Here is a 17,759-nt window from a genome sequence, read left to right as displayed (position 1 = left end):
TCAAATTCCCTCTCATTTTTCTAAATACCAGGAAATAACAGCCCAGCCTGTTCAATTGTTCTTCAGAGAACAACCCACCCATTGCAGGAACCTGCCCACACAAGGCAGGAATCCACAGAACTGTTTCCAGTGAATTAACCTCCCTCTTTAAACAGTACTTCAGTAATGGTCTCACTAATGCCATATATAACTGAAGTATAACCTCCTCACTTTTGGATTCAATTCCCTAACAAAACAACACAACAACACAACATTACTATTTTCACAATTGCTGTACCAACACACTAAATTTTTGTGAGACATGAATGAGAGCACCTAAATTTCTCCGTATTGCATAACTCTGCAACATTTAAATAATACCGCTTCTTCTTTATTTTTCCTGACAAAATATTCAAATTGTCAGATCTTTGCACTCATTGGGTATATTCATATTCCTTTTTCATCTCCCCACATCCTCTTCACTACTTTGCTTTAGAAACCATTAGTGAGATTGCTTTTGGAGCATGCATGGTTTAAAGAGAGATGTTAACACACATAATGCAGTTTAATAGTATCATAGAATGGGCAAGTTTGAAGAAAAATTGGACCTTATTAACTATAAAATGCTGTGAATCCAGCTTCTGTGATGCATTACTCAGTGATATCATGCCAACCAGGAAAAGACTCTTTTCTAACCATGGTAATTTGTCAAGCTTGTTTTATTTCCAATTACTCTTCCACATCTTTATTTAAGGTCACCTCTGCCTCACCTTCTTACTTAGTTATTCCTGTCCTCCTGAGATCAGAAAGTAGAATCAGGAATGGACCACCCAGCCCTCAAGCATGCCCCCCAATATGATCACATCTGATCCATCCCAGGCTTCATCATTTGTATTCCAGTTCCCCACAGCCCCCAATCCCCTCACCTTTACCTCCTCTTTAAACATCTCCAATGGCCTAACCTCCACAACCCTTTGGGTTAGAGAATTCCAGAGATTCACCATCTTCTATGGAATCAGCTGCCACAAGAAGTGGTTGAAATACAAACAATAACAACATTTAAAAGGCACATGAACAGGAAAGGGATATTTGCCAAATATGACTAGCTTAGATCAGCATCTTGAATGAGCTGGGCCAAAGAACCTGTTTCCATGCTGTCTTACTTTATGACTCTCCAAGCCTGCCCCTCAATGAGCTGTATATCATCCTTGCTGACTGCTCAGTATCACCAAAAACAAAAAGAGCCAGTCACTTCATTTGCCAAGATGAGTCCTGTCTCATCGTATTGAGTGCAGTTTAGATGTACTTCCTGACCATCTAAATATCCTATTTCACTGTCAGACATCGTGGGACTTAATAGGAAATGGCAGGTACTGCACAAGTTCTCTCTACTTTTACTTGGCTCCCAGAGGAACTACAAGAGTCCTCACTCATGCCATGGCAAAGCACAGCACAGTTATTTCTTAATCTAGATTTTCCCTGCTCTGTAGGCACTAAGGTGATACAGCAGCGGAACCGGCGATAAGAGAAAAGCATCTATCAATGCTTCTTACGTTACCTTGTTCACTGCTGCTCCCTTTGTACTTGACGATGTTATCATGGTAGAGTGTTTTCAGAATCTCAATCTCTCGGGTCCAGCTCGTATGGAGTTCTTCACTGCAATCTGACTTCAGCGATTTCACCGCCACCACTTCCCCTGTGCCATCATTAAATGGGTCATAGATGTACAGACCCACCTTGCCAAAGTGGCCCTGAAATGATATCAATAATTTACATCACTATGTTTCCTCATCATTCTCTGCACCATCACTCCCCAGCACCCGGCACTTTCTACTGTCGGAACTGCCCATTCTTCCTGAGAGCTGAAAGGCATACCGTCAAAGTATTAGTTTATGTAAAAAGTGGGTTGTCAGTCGAGGCCACCAACACTCACAAACCCAGGGATGCACAAAGAGTAACACTGTAGCAGCCTTTACTGATGATCAAGGGTACAAATCTGTAATCACTCCAGCTCAGAGGCTGAAACCAACAGAAGTTCCTTTAACATAACCACAACCTTGACCATATTGAGACAGGCCACTTACAAAAGGCTCTGCATCGTCTGCTCAGATAATGGGGGGGGGGGGGGGGGGTAACCAGCTCTCCGCTGTTCAGCATCAATTCAGAGCACGGGGGGGGGGGGGGGGGGGAAAAGAGATCATCATCATTCCAAACTTATTGCTGCTGTTTTGAACAACTGTCTCCTTATGAAGTCCTCACACTGTGGGGCACCAACATGGAACAAAAATATGATCTTCAGGACAAAGATGAAACCAAGTCATCCTATTGAGAGGAGGATCCAAGGGATTTCTGAATTCACTCACATCAACACTACGCTTAATGCTGTCACTGGGTATGACCTCATTTCCTGCATTGGTATTCCCCTTTCAGCAAATGCACACTTCACATACAAGCAGAGCCTGGGCAGACGTCGCACTGAAACAAGGGACTGATTGCAGAACCACTCTGTTCAGTGAGTAGATATCGCATAACAGATCTAATCACACAAATACTCAATAGTTAGCACAGGAATTTAACAGGCATCCACAGGCAATCCAGCAGGCAGGGTAAAGGTGCAAAGAACCTCACCTCTCCAAGATCTCGGACTTTCTTCAAGTAGCGTTTCTGGAAGACGGTGGGGTCAGAGACTGTAGGCACAGAGTTTTCACATGAAATATCTGGATCTAGGACAAAACAGGTGACAGAACGTTAGAACTTGAGAGCAGCAAGGCTGTGGGTGGTCCATGAGTAAAACATACCTCAATTCACCTTTCCAACACTTCACACTCTCCTCCCCCTTCAATACACAAAATCCCAAGACCTGAAGTTGCCCAGTCTGAGCTTGACCTAAACCTCAATAAACTCCTTTCAAATTCATTCCCACAAATCTTTACTGCAGTCCACAGTTCATCATACATTGCCCAGGAAATGGGTACAGAACACAGATAGAACAGTACGGCACAGTACAGGCACTTCAGCCCACTGTTGTGTTGACCTTTAAACCTACTCCAAGATCAACCCTTTCCTCTCACATAAACCTCCACTTTTCTTACATTCTTGTGCCTATATAAGAGTCTCTAAAATGTCTCTATTGTATTCTCATTTAAGGACTTTTTTAAATCTTGTTATTTCATGCTCATTATTTATTGCTGTTTATTTATATTTGCATTTGCACAGTTTGTTGTCCATTGATCCTGTTTACAGTTACTGTTCTATAGGTTTGCTAAGTATGCCTGCAGAAGAAGAATCTCAGGGTTGTATGTGGTGACATGTACATCTTCTTTAATCCTTTTCGCTCCCTATGGAGCATAGGGCCTCAACAAAAGTCCTCCACTTCCTGCGATCTCTAGCAGATGTTTTTGCAATCTCCCAAGTTTGGCCGGCGGCTTTCAGTTCATCCAAAAGCCTACGCCTCCAGGTTTGCTTTGGGCGACCTCTTCTTCTCTTCCCTTGTGGATTCCATTCGAGTGATTGTCGAGTGACATTCGACTGGCTCTTCCTCAAGGTGTGGCCGACCCATCTCCACTTCCTCCTCCTTATCTGGAATACAATGGGCTCTTGGTTTGCTCTCTTCCATAGGTCTAGGTTTGACACTCTGTCGTACCACTTGAGGCGGAGGATCTGCCGGAGGCATTTGTTGAGAAGGGTCTGGATTTTGTTGCAGCTGGTGTTAGTGATTCTCCATGTTTCGGATCCATATAGCAGGATGGCTTTCACATTGGAGCTGAATATACGGAGCTTAGTTTTGACAGAGATGGCCATAGATCTCCAAACAGGTCGCAGGGTTGTGAAGGCATGTTGGGCTTTTCCGATCCTTGCTCTGATGTCCTCATCTGTACCTTCTGATTTACTGATTTTGCTTCCGAGGTAGGTGAATTTGTCTACATCTTCAACTATTTGTCCTTCAATCCGTAATGGCTCCTCTTGTTTGTTATTAATGCGTAGAACTTTGGTCTTCTCCTGACTGATCTTAAGGCCTACTCGCTGTGAGGTCTCTCCCAAGGAATCTACTTTCTTCTGCATATCTTGAAGCTGGTGTGAGAGAAGAGCGAGATCGTCTGCAAATGCCAGGTCTTCCAATTTCCCTGTTAACGTCCACTGGATGCCTCTCTCTGAGCCAGCATAGGCTGTTCTTGTAGCCCAGTCGAGTACCACAAGAAAAAGTAGAGGCGACAGCAGGCATCCCTGTCTGACTCCAGTAGTGACCAGAAACTCTTTGGACAGTCTCCCATCATGGATGACCCTGCATGAGAAGCCATCATAAAGCTGCTTGATGATATTCACCATCTCTTCCGGTACACCATAGTGTTGTAAGGTGCTCCACATTGGACATCTACATACTTTGATAATAAATTTTACTTTGACTTTCTATCAGCCTCTACCACAATCTCCAGCAATACATTCCACATACTTACCACTCCATGTTAAAAACAAACTACCTCAGATATCCCCTTATACTTTCCTCCAATCACCTTAAAATTATGCCTCTTGTATTAGCCATTTCCACCCTGGGAGTGCTTGTCCACTCTATCCACATCTCTTATCATCTGAGACACCTCTAATAAGCATCAAGTATCAACTATCACATAGTTATATTGCAAAAAGTGAGTCAACCGAACAGGAGCCATTCTCGATTCCTAATTTTTTTAAATCCCAACTTTAAAGACTCACTGTTCATTCAAGTAACTAATATCTAACTAGTGACAACATTGTAGTCCTTTACAATGGCAGTATTGTGATGACCCACTTTCTGCGCAGGCGAACCGGCTCACAAATAGGCAGCGCGCGGGGGGAGATTTTGGTAATGCACCTCTGACGTCATTTCCGCCCGGAGACGGTGGGCGCTAGGGATTTAAATGCCAGCGCCGTGAAGTTTGAATAAACTAGTCTCGAAACGACTTACTGACTGCGTGTCATTATTTCAGCGCTGTGTGTAGCTACATTGGTGACCCCGACAGTCCAAACGGGATTTGGACCAAAGATGACCGACTCTTCATCTGTTCACGCAGTTTCGCTACAACTGCCGACTTTCTGGACGCTGCAACCACGCGTGTGGTTTAGCCAAGCAGAAGCCCAGTTCCAGATTCGGCAGATATCCTCTGATTCTACGCGTTACTAACACGTGGTGAGCGCCCTTGACCAGGAGACAGCCGCCCAGGTTGTGGATTTCATACAGTCATCCCCGGAAGAAGGCAAATATGAAGCATTCAAAGCGCTGCTCATTGGGACCTTTGGCCTCTCATGGCGTGAGCGAGGTGCCCGCCTGCTTCACCGGGACGGTTTGGGAGACAGACTGCCGTCAGCATTGATGAACAAGATGCTGTCCCTGGCTGACGGACACAAGCCCTGCCTCATGTTCGAGCAAGCGTTCCTAGAGCGACTGCCCAAGGACATACATCTGCTGCTGGCCAACACAGATTTCAGCGACCCCCGGAAGGTGGCGGCCCGGGCAGACGTGCTGTGGAAAGCCAAGAGGGAGAGCGTGGCGTCCATCCGTCAGATTACCAGACCAGGCCCGGCAGGGGGGCACACACAACACAGAGGCAGGAGTGAGGAGGCCAGTGAATAGTGGTGTTTCCACCACCAGCCCGCCATTGTCATCCGCCCTGCAAGGGCCAGCTGCCGCTAATGACTATGGCAGCCGGCCACCAGGACAGCCTCTTGTATGTCTGGGACAAACAGTCGGGACGTTGCTTCTTGGTCGACACCGGAGCGGAGATCAGTGTCTTGCCCCCGATGGGGTACGACACCCGCAACAGGAAGCCAGGACCCACCCTGAGAGCCGCAAACGGCAGCACAATACGGACCTATGGCACCCGCACAGTGCAGCTGCAGTTCGGCGCCAGCCAGTTCACGTGGGACTTCACACTGGCTGCGGTGGCCCAACCACTCCTGGGGGCGGACTTCTTGCAAGCTCACAGCCTGCTGGTCGACTTGCAAGGGAAAAGACTGGTACATGCCGAGACTTTCCAGACATTCTCCCTGGGTGAAGCCAAGTTGCCGGCCCCACACCTGGACTCCATCATACTGTCGGACAACAAATTCACCAGAATCCTGGCGGACTTTCCATCGATTCTGGCACCGCAGTTCACAGCAGCCATGCCCAGACACGGGGTACAGCACCACATTCTGACCCAGGGACCACCCCTCCACGCCCGCGCCCAAAGGCTCCCCCCGGAAACCTCCACGCCTGCGCACAAAGGCTCCCCCCGGAAAAGCTCCGCCTGGCGAAGGAGGAGTTCAAGAGGATGGAGGAATTGGGGATCGTATGGAGGTCTGACAGCCCATGGGCCTCCCCCCTGCACATGGTGCCCAAAGCAGCCGGGGGTTGGAGACCATGCGGCGACTACCGCAGACTGAACGAGGCTACCACTCCAGACCGCTACTCTGTGCCGCACATACAGGACTTTACAGCAAACCTGCACGGGGCAAGAATATTTTCCAAAGTAGACCTCGTCCAGGGATACCATCAAATCCTGGTGCACCCTGAAGACATCCCCAAAACAGCACTCATCACCCCGTTCGGCCTGTTTGAGTTCCTCCGAATGCCATTCGCCCTGAAGAATGCCGCAAAGCTGTTCCAGCAGCTGATGGACGTGGTGGGACGTGACCTGGACTTTGCGTTCATCTATTTGGACGACATCCTTATAGCCAGCAGTTGTCGTCAGGAGCATCTGTCCCACCTCCGCCAGCTCTACTCCCGCCTGAGTGATTTCGGCCTCACAATCAACTCGGCCAAATGCCAGTTCTGTCTCGATACCATCCACTTCCTGGGCCACAGGATTACCAAAGACGGGGCAACACCTCTGCCCGCCAAGGTAGACGCGATCTGCCACTTTGCCCGGCCCAACACGGTCAAAGGCCTGCAGGAGTTCGTTGGTATGGTGAACTTCCACCACCGTTTCCTCCCCTCAGCAGCCCGTATCATGCGTCCTTTGTACACCCTGATGTCGGGTAAAGGCAAGGACATTATTTGGGACGAGGAGGCCGTGGCCGCTTTCGTTAAAGGAAGCCTTGGCAGATGCCACGATGCTGGTGCACCCCAGAACAGACGTTCCGACCGCCCTCACGGTGGACGCATCCAACACAGCAGTCAGTGGGGTGCTGGAGTAGCTCATCGAGGGGCGCTGGCAACCCCTGGCGTTCTTCAGCAAGCACCTACGACCACCCGAACTCAAGTATAGTGCTTTCGACCGGGAGCTGTTGGCACTGTATCTGGCAATCCGGCATTTCAGGTACTTCTTAGAAGGCAGGCTGTTCACCGCGTTCACGGACCACAAACCATTGACCTTCGCATTCACGAAGGTGTCCGATCCCTGGTTGGCTCGCCAGCAGCGACATCTGTCCTACATCTCCGAGTACACAACGGACATCCAGCATGTTTCGGGAAAGGACAATGTCGTGGCGGACGCACTCTCCAGACCAGCTGTCCAGGCCCTATCCCTGGGGGTGGACTATGCAGCACTGGTGGAGGCGCAGCAGGCAGATGACGAGACGCCCAGCTACAGGACCGCAGTCTCGGGTTTGCAGCTGCAGGACTTTCTTGTAGGCCCAGGTGAGAGGACCCTCCTGTGCGACGTGGCTACCGGCCAACCTCGCCCCATTATCCCGCCAGCCTGGAGGTGGCAAGTTTTCGACTCCATACATGGTTTGGCGCACCCATCTATCAGGACAACCGTCCGGCTGGTCTCCAGCAAGTTTGCGTGGCACGGACTTCGCAAGCAGGTCAGTGAATGGGCCAGAACGTGCGCGCAGTGCCAAACAGCCAAGGTGCAGCGGCACACTAAAGCCCCGCCGCAGCAGTTCGAACCCACCCACCGGAGGTTCAACCACATTCATGGGGATATCGTGGGCCCCCTACCAGTGTCCCGACGAGCGCGGTACCTCCTAACTATGATAGACCGGTTCACGAGGTGGCCAGAGGCAGTCCCGCTCACCAACACATCTGCCGATTCCTGCGCCCCAGCACTGATTGCAACCTAGGTTGCACGCTTCGGGGTACCGGCCCACATTACCTCCGACAGAGGCGCCCAGTTCACCTCCAGCCTGTGGTCGGCTGTGGCCAGCCTGTTGGGAATGCAGCTGCACCAGCCAACTGCCTACCACCCACAGTCGAACGGACTAGTGGAACGCTTCCACCGTCACTTGAAGTCGGCTCTCATGGCCCGCCTGAGAGGACCTAACTGGGTGGATGAGCTTCCCTGGGTCCTGCTTGGAATTCGTACAGTGACCAAAGAGGATCTGCATGCCTCGTCGGGACAGTATTTTGTTTTTTTTTAAATTCCAAAAAATTCCAAGCAGTCTCCTTCAAAGGGCTTCATTGTGAAGAACTTCTTGGAATAAGTCCTGCATTTTCTGTGCCTGTCTAGTTTTGGAGGAGGAACTGGAGAACTGATGAAGTTCATGTCCTCTCATGAACAAATGCAGGAAAAGGTGGTGATCACCGAGCAGCTCAGCCCTCATACTGCTAGGAACCCTGACTTTAGAATCAGACTTCCCATCTCAAGTCAAGTCACTTTTTATTGTCATTTCGACCATAACTGCTGGTACAGTACACAGTAAAAATGAGACGACGTTTTTCAGGACCATGGTGCTACATGAAACAGTACAAAAACTACACTCGACTGCAGACCTACCCAGGACTGCATAAAGCAGTCCTAACAAAGGCACACAGAGGAAGCAGGAGTGGGGGAGAGTACATACTTTGTTGTTGCAACAGTGTGAGCTCCCGCAGTATTGTCCTGAATGATGGCCGCTGGTTTGGCTCATAGCTGTGGCACAGGCTGTTCAGGTCTGCAAGTTCTTTACAGGATGGTTCCGGAAGATTTCCCTTCATCTCATAAAACCTCTCTTTCTGTAACAGGATTGAAAAAAGACATTACACACAATCTGGCACAATATTCACAGCAGCTCAGTATGCCCACAGTCATCGCTGGAGCAGAAAGCTGCGACTCCAAACTCCATGCCAGACTCGAAAACAAAAATGTACACTGATGCTCCCAGGCAGAACTGAAGGAATGTAGCCCTACCACAAATCCAGGCCTTTTTCTACTGAATACTAAAGCAAGTACCAGAAAAGTACAGCGATACAATGAAGGATCCCATCCACTTAGCTTATAGATAGTTTGTCCCACTTCCATCATGGAAGAGACTACGCAGCATTCGTGGCATGACCACTGGACTCTAAACAGTTACTTCCCCCAAGCCATCAGGCTGATCAACACCTCGACCCACTAACCCACCACCACTACATCCATGTGAGACACTGCTCTCCACAGCTCCTCAGCACACTTAATACCCCCCAAGCACTGCCACTTCATGCTTACACACCACACCTCATATCTACACTGACAAGGTTACTGTCCTTTTGTTTTTTTTTAATATGCCCTATTGATACCTAGAAGGGTCTCTCTTGCCAAGTGTCACTTATGTTCAGATACTCCTGCATAAAATCAGCCTATCCTTATAAGATAATTTTATATTCAGTTGTATGGAACGGTTTGTGAACCTTTTGCAATTACCTGGTTTTCTGCATTAATTACTTATAAAATATGTTCTGATCTCCATCTAAGTCACAATAATAGACAATCACAATCTGCCTAAACTAACAACACACAAACAATTGTACTTTTCATCAATACTGAGTACACCATTTAAACAATCACAGTCTAGGTTCAAAAAAGTATGTGAACCTCTAGAGTAATGCCTTTTATAAAAACTATTTGGAGTCAGGTGTTCAAATCAATGAGATGAGATTGGAGTTGTGGGTTGTAGAGGTGCCCTGCCCCATTTAAAACACACACAAAGTCAGGTTACTGACACAGCCTGCTCTTCTCAAGAAAGACCTGTTTATGTGCACCATGCTGCAATCAAAACAACTTTTAGAAGAGTAATTGTAGAGGTGCATAAAGCTGGAAAAGGCTATAAAAGCATTTCTAAAGACCTGAGTGTTCATCAGTCCACAGTAAGAGAAATTGTCTACAAATGGAGGAAATTCAGTACTGCTGCTACTCGCCTTGGGAGTGGGTGTCCTGCAAAGATCACACCAAGACCACAAGGAGATGCTGAAGGAGGTGAAAAAGAACTCGAGGGTAACACCTAAAGATCTGCAGAAATCTCTAAAACTTGCTGAAATCTCTATTCTTGTGTCCACTACAAGGTACACATTGAAGAAGAATGGTGTTCCTGGAAGGACACCATGGAGGAAACCACTGCTCTCCAAAAACCATTGCTGCACTTCTCAAGTTTGCAAAATACCACCTGGATGTTCTACAGCGCTTCTGGGACAATGTTCTGTGGACAGATGAGACAAAAGTCGAACTTTTTGACAGAAATGGACACCGCTACGCTCAGAGGAAAAAGGCCACTGCACTCCAAGACTGAAATTTTATCCCCAACTGTGAAGCACGGTGGAAGGAGCATGGTGGTTTGGGGCTGCTTTACTGTCTCAGGGCTTGGACAGCTTGCAACTGTTGAGAGGACAATTAATTCAGAATTGTTACCAAGACATTTTACAGGAGAATATCAGGTTAGCAATCCATCAACTGAAGCTTAAGAGAAGTTGGATGATGCAACAAGACAATGATCCAAAACACAAGAGTAATTCAACAGCAAAATGATTTAAAAAGATGAAAATTATTGTTTTGGAATGGCCAAGTCAGAGTTCAGACCTTAAGCCACTTGAGATGTTGTGGCATGACCTGAAAAGAGCTGTTCATGCAAGGTATCCCAGAAATATTGATGAACTGAAATGGTTCTGTATGGAGGAATAATCTAAAATTCCTTCTCGCCATTGTACAAGTCTGATCACAGAAAACATTTGGTGGAGGTTATTGCTGCTAAAAGGAGGTTCACATACTTTTTCCAGCCTGGAATGTGAATGATTAAACAATGTGTTCAATGAAGATGTGTAAAGTACAATTGTTTTGTGCAATTAAGTTTAGGCAGATTGTGTCTGTTTATTATTGTGACTTAGATGAAGTGAAGATCAGACCACATTTTGTGAATAATTAATGCAGAAAACCAGGTAATTGCGAAGAGTTCAAAGATTTCTCTTGCAACTTACTTTAATTCAGTGTTTTTCTACATTATCATGTATTGCTGTGTACTGCTGCCGCAAAATTAACAAATTTCACAACATATGCCGGTGATATTACACCTGATCGTGATTCTGAATAACTTTCCAATTTGACACTCGGAGACAGGAGAGGAAATTAAAATCATCTGAAACAGTGATGTAACAAATGCACATGTGGAATGAGAAGAAGCAAGGTCATGTAGATCATTTTAAAAAGATGAAGTGATGTTCTTCTGGTTTACATTGGGTCTTTCTGGAGCAGTGGAGGAAGCTGAAGAGAGAAATCAGAGTGAGAATGAGATGGAGAATTAACGTAACTGGAGCTCGGGCTGCTCTATCAGCCTGAACGGGTGTGTTCTGCAAATCCTTCTGTAGTTGGGTTCTCCATTGTGGAGAGGCAAATCTTAGCAAAAACTGCAAAACACCAAACCGGAGTTAGTGCAAGAGAATTGCTGCTTTCCCTGAAAGGACTGCTCGGGTCCCTGAATGATGGAAAGAGAGAAAAGGGCCAAGTATTGCCTCTTCTGTGGTTGCGTGGGATAGTAAGGAGATTATTCAGTGACAATGGAAAAGATAATCTGAGAATTGTAAAGAGATCTAGAATGCTCTGAAGAGAAGATATATCTGGTAATCAAAATCCAATGGAGGACAGGAAGAAAGAAAGATCTGTTGGATGTGCCCAATAAGGTGGAAGGGGAACCCTATCCTTGTTCTGGATGGGAAGGAGGAAGTGAGACAAGATAAAGAACAGACACAATTGACAGCCCAATGATAAAGTAATGTAAGTATCAGACATTCTTAAAGATACCTGTTTCCAGTCCACAAGGGTGGACTTGAGCTTCCTGTTTCCTGTCACTTTAATTCCCTATCCCATTCTCACTGTAATCTGCATCTTCATCCTCTTAATGCTCCACTGATGTCTAAGGCAAACTCTAGGAAAGAATATTCCTTTCTTGTCCTACTATGTTACAGCCATGAGAATTAATACTGAATTTACTAATTTCAGGTATTTTCTCCCTAGGAATGTAGCTGTATCCTTCTACTTAAGTTTATTTTACAATTCTGTCACTAACTGCTGGTTTTAAGGTAATCAGTACCTTGACAAGATAGTGATTACTTTAAAGTCTGGATGTTATCACAGACATTCCTTCTGTTTTTAAAAATCAGTGTGCAATCACAGACAACAAAGTGAACATTCTCTAACATAACTAGCTCTGTTCTGACTTGACCTGTTGAATTACAGAAGAGAGGCAAAGGTTTTTAAGCACAATATTCCTCAATCCTAAACCCAATAAACCCTAGTCCTCAAGGTTCACACGGTCTGGGTTGGGAAATGCACGGTCAATGGCTGGGATAAGGTTGTCAGGCAGCCCTCCAAACCAGACAGCGGTATGTAGCAGACCCAAAGGGAACTCAAACAAAACAGGAGAAAATAAAGAAGTTTGAACTCAAGCATACCAAATGTCAGCTACATCTTGCTAAACAAACTGGCCTCAAAGATATTTAAACAGGAACTAATAAGATTCCACCTTGGTCAACAGAGTTCTTGATGGAACTGAGTACTTCACATTTTGGGGTAACTATTTTAACCTGAAAAATCTCTTCCCAGAATGCTTTCAAGACTAGGAGTGTGGGAAAACTCAAAACTCTACACCAAGTCTAACAAGTTTTGAGTTAAACATGTACATTCAGGGATACAGACCAAGGAAGGTGGACACAGTTAGCTTGCAAGTCAGCCACAATATGATGAATTATGAAAGTAATTAGTGTAGAATAGTGACATTCAATTTATTCACAACTGGGACACACCTTTGTAGATAAGGCCAGAAAATAAATCTATCAATTCTTCTTGTTTCCCCTCCCTCCTACAATGTATAGCACTCAAACACTCAGCCTTGGTATTGATTGTCTAATGCTGGCTTTCTAATCTTGGCAGCATTCCTCAAATGCTCCCCAGCTCATTCTCTCCACCTCACCAGAAAGTACTGGCTTTCTCACACTGAAGACCTTCAGCCCATGAGCCCTGTGCCTGTCGTCTGATGCAATGTCCAGCTTTGCCCTTACAAACTTTTCCTTTTAGCTCAGTGGGGTGGGGGGAGGGGGGGAGGAGGAGGAGAAGAATACTCTTCACTTGCAATTGCCTTCCAGAAGTTTCTATGGAATCTGCTTCCAGCACCCTTCCTGGTGGCATGACAAATGAGGTGAACAATTTTCCCTCTCATTCTTTTCCTAAAAAGTATTAAATCCACAACTTCAGGTTACAGGCCCAACTTGTCAACTAGAATATATTCTTCACACCCACTTCGACAAAACTACCAATAATTTTGCTACCATTCTATTCAGAATTACTATCACCAGCATATCCCGTGAAATTTGTTAACTTTACAACAGCAGTACAATGAAATACGATAAATAAATATAGAGAAAAACGAAGTTACATTATTTTTATATATATATATATATATATATAAATATAAATAATAGTTAAAATAAGTAGTGCAAAATAACAGAAATAAAAAAGTAGTGAGTTCCTGCTGAAGGGTTTTGGCCCGAAAAGTCAACTGTACTCTTTTCCAAGATGCTGCCTGGCCTGCTGAGTTTCTCCAGCATTTTATGTGTGCTGCTCAGATTTCCAGCATCTGCAGATTTTCTCTTTTGTGAAAAGTAGTGAGGTTGTGTTCATGAGTTCAAAGTCCATTTCAAAATAGGATGGCAGAGGACTTTCAATATTACTTAAAGCTTCTCCACCCAATAGAAAACAAATTCAACTCCTCTCATCTCCCAGAGTTTTTAAGCAAGATGTAGCTCTCACCTGGCCTATTCACAAGACTAGGGCTTTCATTATGGCCAGTTATCTAACCACGGGACAGCAGTAAGATGAGAAAAGTGTGGCTATAACTTAGACAGCCCTTTAGCTCACTTTCATTCAAGACTCACTGGATGGTTATCTAATGTAGAAGCTCAGATTGGCTCTTCCTTATTCTCCCTTGTCCAACATGCCATCCAGTTTGAATTGTCCAACTGGACTTGATGGTTGTTGACACAACTGACACATCTCACTGTATGCTTCTCCGTACATAAAGGTAATCTTATAATCTTTTGCGGGTCAGCCCTATCACTGCCCTCCATGCCCCATCCCACATGAATATTGCAGTTTACCTCTGACAGAGTTCGTTCCTTCAACGGAACCTCCCCACTGCAACAGATCTCCAGCACTGTTGTTCCAAAGCTCCACTTATCAGCACCCAGGCTTAACTTGTTAACGTTCTGGACACACTCTGGGGCAATCCAAGGTATTCGCTCCACCCGCTCTAGAAAATCAAGGGTTAGCACAAATTATGGATTTCTCCGAACACTAAGAATCCTTTGTTGCTCAATCCAAACAATATAAAGAATAGGCAAGGGGAGTGCGTGGAAATGGAAGTGAGCAGATAGTGGTACCCTCACTGTGTTTGTGAGCTTCCCATCTACCTGGCCACACCACTTGCATAATTTACACTGTCAGTATAAAATTCCTTCAATGAAACAAAATGTTCTAACATGGCTCACAAGGGAGTGATCAAATAAAACTTGACACCAAGTCACAGAGAAAGATATCAGGGTCAAGGGGATTAACTAATGTTAAAGTCTGCCTCCAAAGTGGCACAAAACCAGGCAGAGAGAGCAAGGATTTAGATGGAAGGGATTTGAGAATAGTAAGATTTTAAAAGGACATTGCTCGAACATGAGGCTGAAAAGATATAGTAAGCTGCTCTGTGCCAAGTTCTCATGTTTCCTGTACAGACTTAGCAGTAAGTGGAGGTGGGTGGAAAGGTCTAGACTATAGCAAGTAGGGAGAAGGCGTAGTCACCACAAGCCATAACATCCACTAAGTTACAGGTGGCATTTGTTCATATTCATCTGACTACATTCCCCTGTCTCGAGGCCAGTGGTGATCAGGGGTTCTGATGTTTCTATCATTCATTCTTTAGGGTTTCTTGTTTTGCGGGTTCCTCAGGTTGTATGCTGTATACGTTCTCTGATATTAAATTGATGAGAGATCAATAACCACCATCCCAAGTGTAGACCATGGACTGACCTTCTCGAGAAAGCACCGTGATGCTGATGCCTGGGTCGCTGACTTTGATAAAGGGGCTACTGCCCTCCTCCAGCCCTTTCCTTGCAACAAGGACATTCTTGCAGCAAATATTACCGTGCACCATGTTTTTGTCCTCCTGAAGGTTTTAAAAGACATAAGAAATATCACTGGTTAGGGTTTTGGCACACAGACTACGGCCTCAGGACAACAACAGCATTTTATGAGAAATTAGAAACAAAAAACTTTCTGCCATCCTGGCCTTGATGCTGATGTGTCACTTCATGCACAAACACAGGAAACGCTGAGTACCGACAGAGGCAGCAGCACAATCTGATCCTAAAGCCTGACCTTGCACTCTCCCATTGTCCACTCAAAAGCAGTTTCATTTGAAATCTTTTCCCATCTCAAACCTGGGAATGGAGACTAATCCAAGAAGCTAAATGCCACAGAATCAAAAACATTAATTCTGTTTACCAGAACTATACCAGGGCTGATCCAGAAAATTAAGCCCCATGGAATCCATGGAGACTTCTCAGACTGGATTCAAAATTGGCTTGATCATGGAAGACAAGGTAAAGGTGAAGAGTTATTTTGCTGGCTGGAGGCCTGTGACCAGTGGTATTCTGCAGGGATCAGAGCTGGGACTTTTCTTGTTTGTGATATGTAAATGATTTGGGTGACAATGTAGATGGACTGATTATCAAGTTTGCAAATTGGCACAAAAATGGCAGAATTATGGATAGTGAAGAGGGTTGTCAAAGATACAGCAGGATTTAGACTAGATGAAAACATGCAGAGAAATGGCAGATGAGTTTAATCTGAACTAGTGCAAGGAGTCACACTTTGGGAGGTCAAATGCTAGAGGACAGTATACAGCAAATGGTAGGACCCTTAAGAGCACTGATGGACAGAGGGTATTGGGGTACAAGTCATAATTTCCCTAAAGAGATAATACAAGTAGATGGGATGGTAAAGACGACATACTCTAATTTTGCCTTCATCGTTTAGGGAATTGAGTGTAAAAGTCAGGAAATCTGCTACACACCTGTAAAAGACTTACAGCTGTATGAAACTAAGGCTAAGCCATATTTGCAGTACTGTGTGCAGTTCTGGTCGTGGCATTACAGGAAGGGTTTGGAGACATCGGAGAAGACGCAGAATAAGTTTACCAGATGTCTCCTGGATTAGACAGTATTAGCTACAAGAAGAAGTTGGACAAACTTGGATCATTTTCTCTAGGTCCTTGGAGGTTGATAAAAATACAGCCAATCCTGACAGGCAGACCACCAGTCTTTATCCCAGGGTGGAAATGTAAAACACTAGAGGGCAGAGATTTAAAGTGAGAGAGGAAAACTCTACTGGATATTTCTGAGGCTACACAGGAAGTGGTAGGTACCTCGAATGTGCGGCTAGAGAAGATGGTGAAAACAGATATGATAGCAATATTTAAGAGGCAGGTTCATGAACAGGTTAGGGATGAAGGGATATGGACCAAGTGGGATTAGTTTAAATTGATGGTTAACGTAGATATTGTGGGCCAAAAGGCATGTTCCTGTGTTGTACTGCTCTATGTCCGTTATGTTCTGCGGTATCTTTTGCACTTCCGCATTGAGATATTGGGGGGAAAACAACCAAGCAATCTACAGGGTATAATTACATGGGAATTTAACACACCACCATGAATGTTTCACTGAACACTCTGAGAAGCAGTAATGAGTTATTATAACATTGTGTAACAAAGCTCTGTGCAGTTCTAGTGTTTGCTGCTGATTTTTAAATCAGCACTTCACAATTCTTACATAATCACCGGAGGCAGTTGAAAGAAAATTTTAGTGACCAGAGATAGGCGTCACAGGTTGTTTTCATCAATAAAGACAGAATTATTCAAACTTCCACCAATTTAAAAAAAATTAAGTTGCAATGATTAGTTAAAGAAAGTTCAAACAAAGATGAGCTTTATTTGTCGCAAGTACATTGGAGGATGGCACTGAGATTCCAGATCTGTGATTTATGGATTGTACTGTAGTTTACTTGGGAAATTTTTCAGTTTTATGTTTTTATATTCTGTGTATCGCCCATTCTTTCTTGTTGCCATTTGTGCTATTTCTTTGTTTTTGCGCTCGGGGGTGGGGTTTAAGCTTCGATGTTCTTGTTGCTACTTGCGCGATTTGTTTGGTTTTTTTGCATGGGGGGGTTTGGGGTTTGATGTTCTTATTGCTGTTGGCGCGAGTTATTTGTTTTTGTGTGCAGAGCTTTGATGTTCTTGTTGCTGTTTGCAAGATTTGTTTTTTTTTTGCGCACAGGGGGTGGGGTTGCACGATGTTTTTTTGTACCTGGTGGAGGGGTTTGATGTTCCAGTTGCCGTTTGTGCAATTTGCTTTTTTTTCCCGCGTGTGGTTGGTGGGGATATGCTTTTCTTTAAATGGCTTCCGTGGTTTTCTTTGTTTCATGGCTATCCGGAGAAGATGGACCTCAGTTGAATACTGCATACATACTTTGACAATAAATGTACCTTGAACCTTGAAAATGCATGAATGACTAACATAACTATGCTGGGAGCAACCTGGCAGTGCTGCCACATTTCCC

At 45.1% G+C, this 17,759-nt stretch overlaps 1 protein-coding gene across 1 annotated transcript in view; it reads right to left on the bottom strand.

Annotated features, from left to right (window-relative positions):
• Nucleotides 1–17,759, bottom strand: part of tyk2 (tyrosine kinase 2) — a 154,214-nt gene that overhangs the window by 18,644 nt on the left and 117,811 nt on the right. The window contains exons 15-19 of the mRNA XM_073069408.1: nucleotides 15,174–15,309; nucleotides 14,255–14,406; nucleotides 8,722–8,872; nucleotides 2,608–2,702; nucleotides 1,538–1,730 (exon numbers count right to left, since the gene is read on the bottom strand). Coding sequence (XP_072925509.1) covers nucleotides 1,538–1,730; nucleotides 2,608–2,702; nucleotides 8,722–8,872; nucleotides 14,255–14,406; nucleotides 15,174–15,309 — 727 coding nt within the window. The remainder of the gene's footprint in view (nucleotides 1–1,537; nucleotides 1,731–2,607; nucleotides 2,703–8,721; nucleotides 8,873–14,254; nucleotides 14,407–15,173; nucleotides 15,310–17,759) is intronic.

The sequence above is a fragment of the Hemitrygon akajei genome, chromosome 16 (assembly GCF_048418815.1).
Source record: "Hemitrygon akajei chromosome 16, sHemAka1.3, whole genome shotgun sequence".
Classification (NCBI taxonomy): domain Eukaryota; kingdom Metazoa; phylum Chordata; class Chondrichthyes; order Myliobatiformes; family Dasyatidae; genus Hemitrygon; species Hemitrygon akajei.
This window is presented reverse-complemented; position numbering and strand designations above follow the sequence as displayed.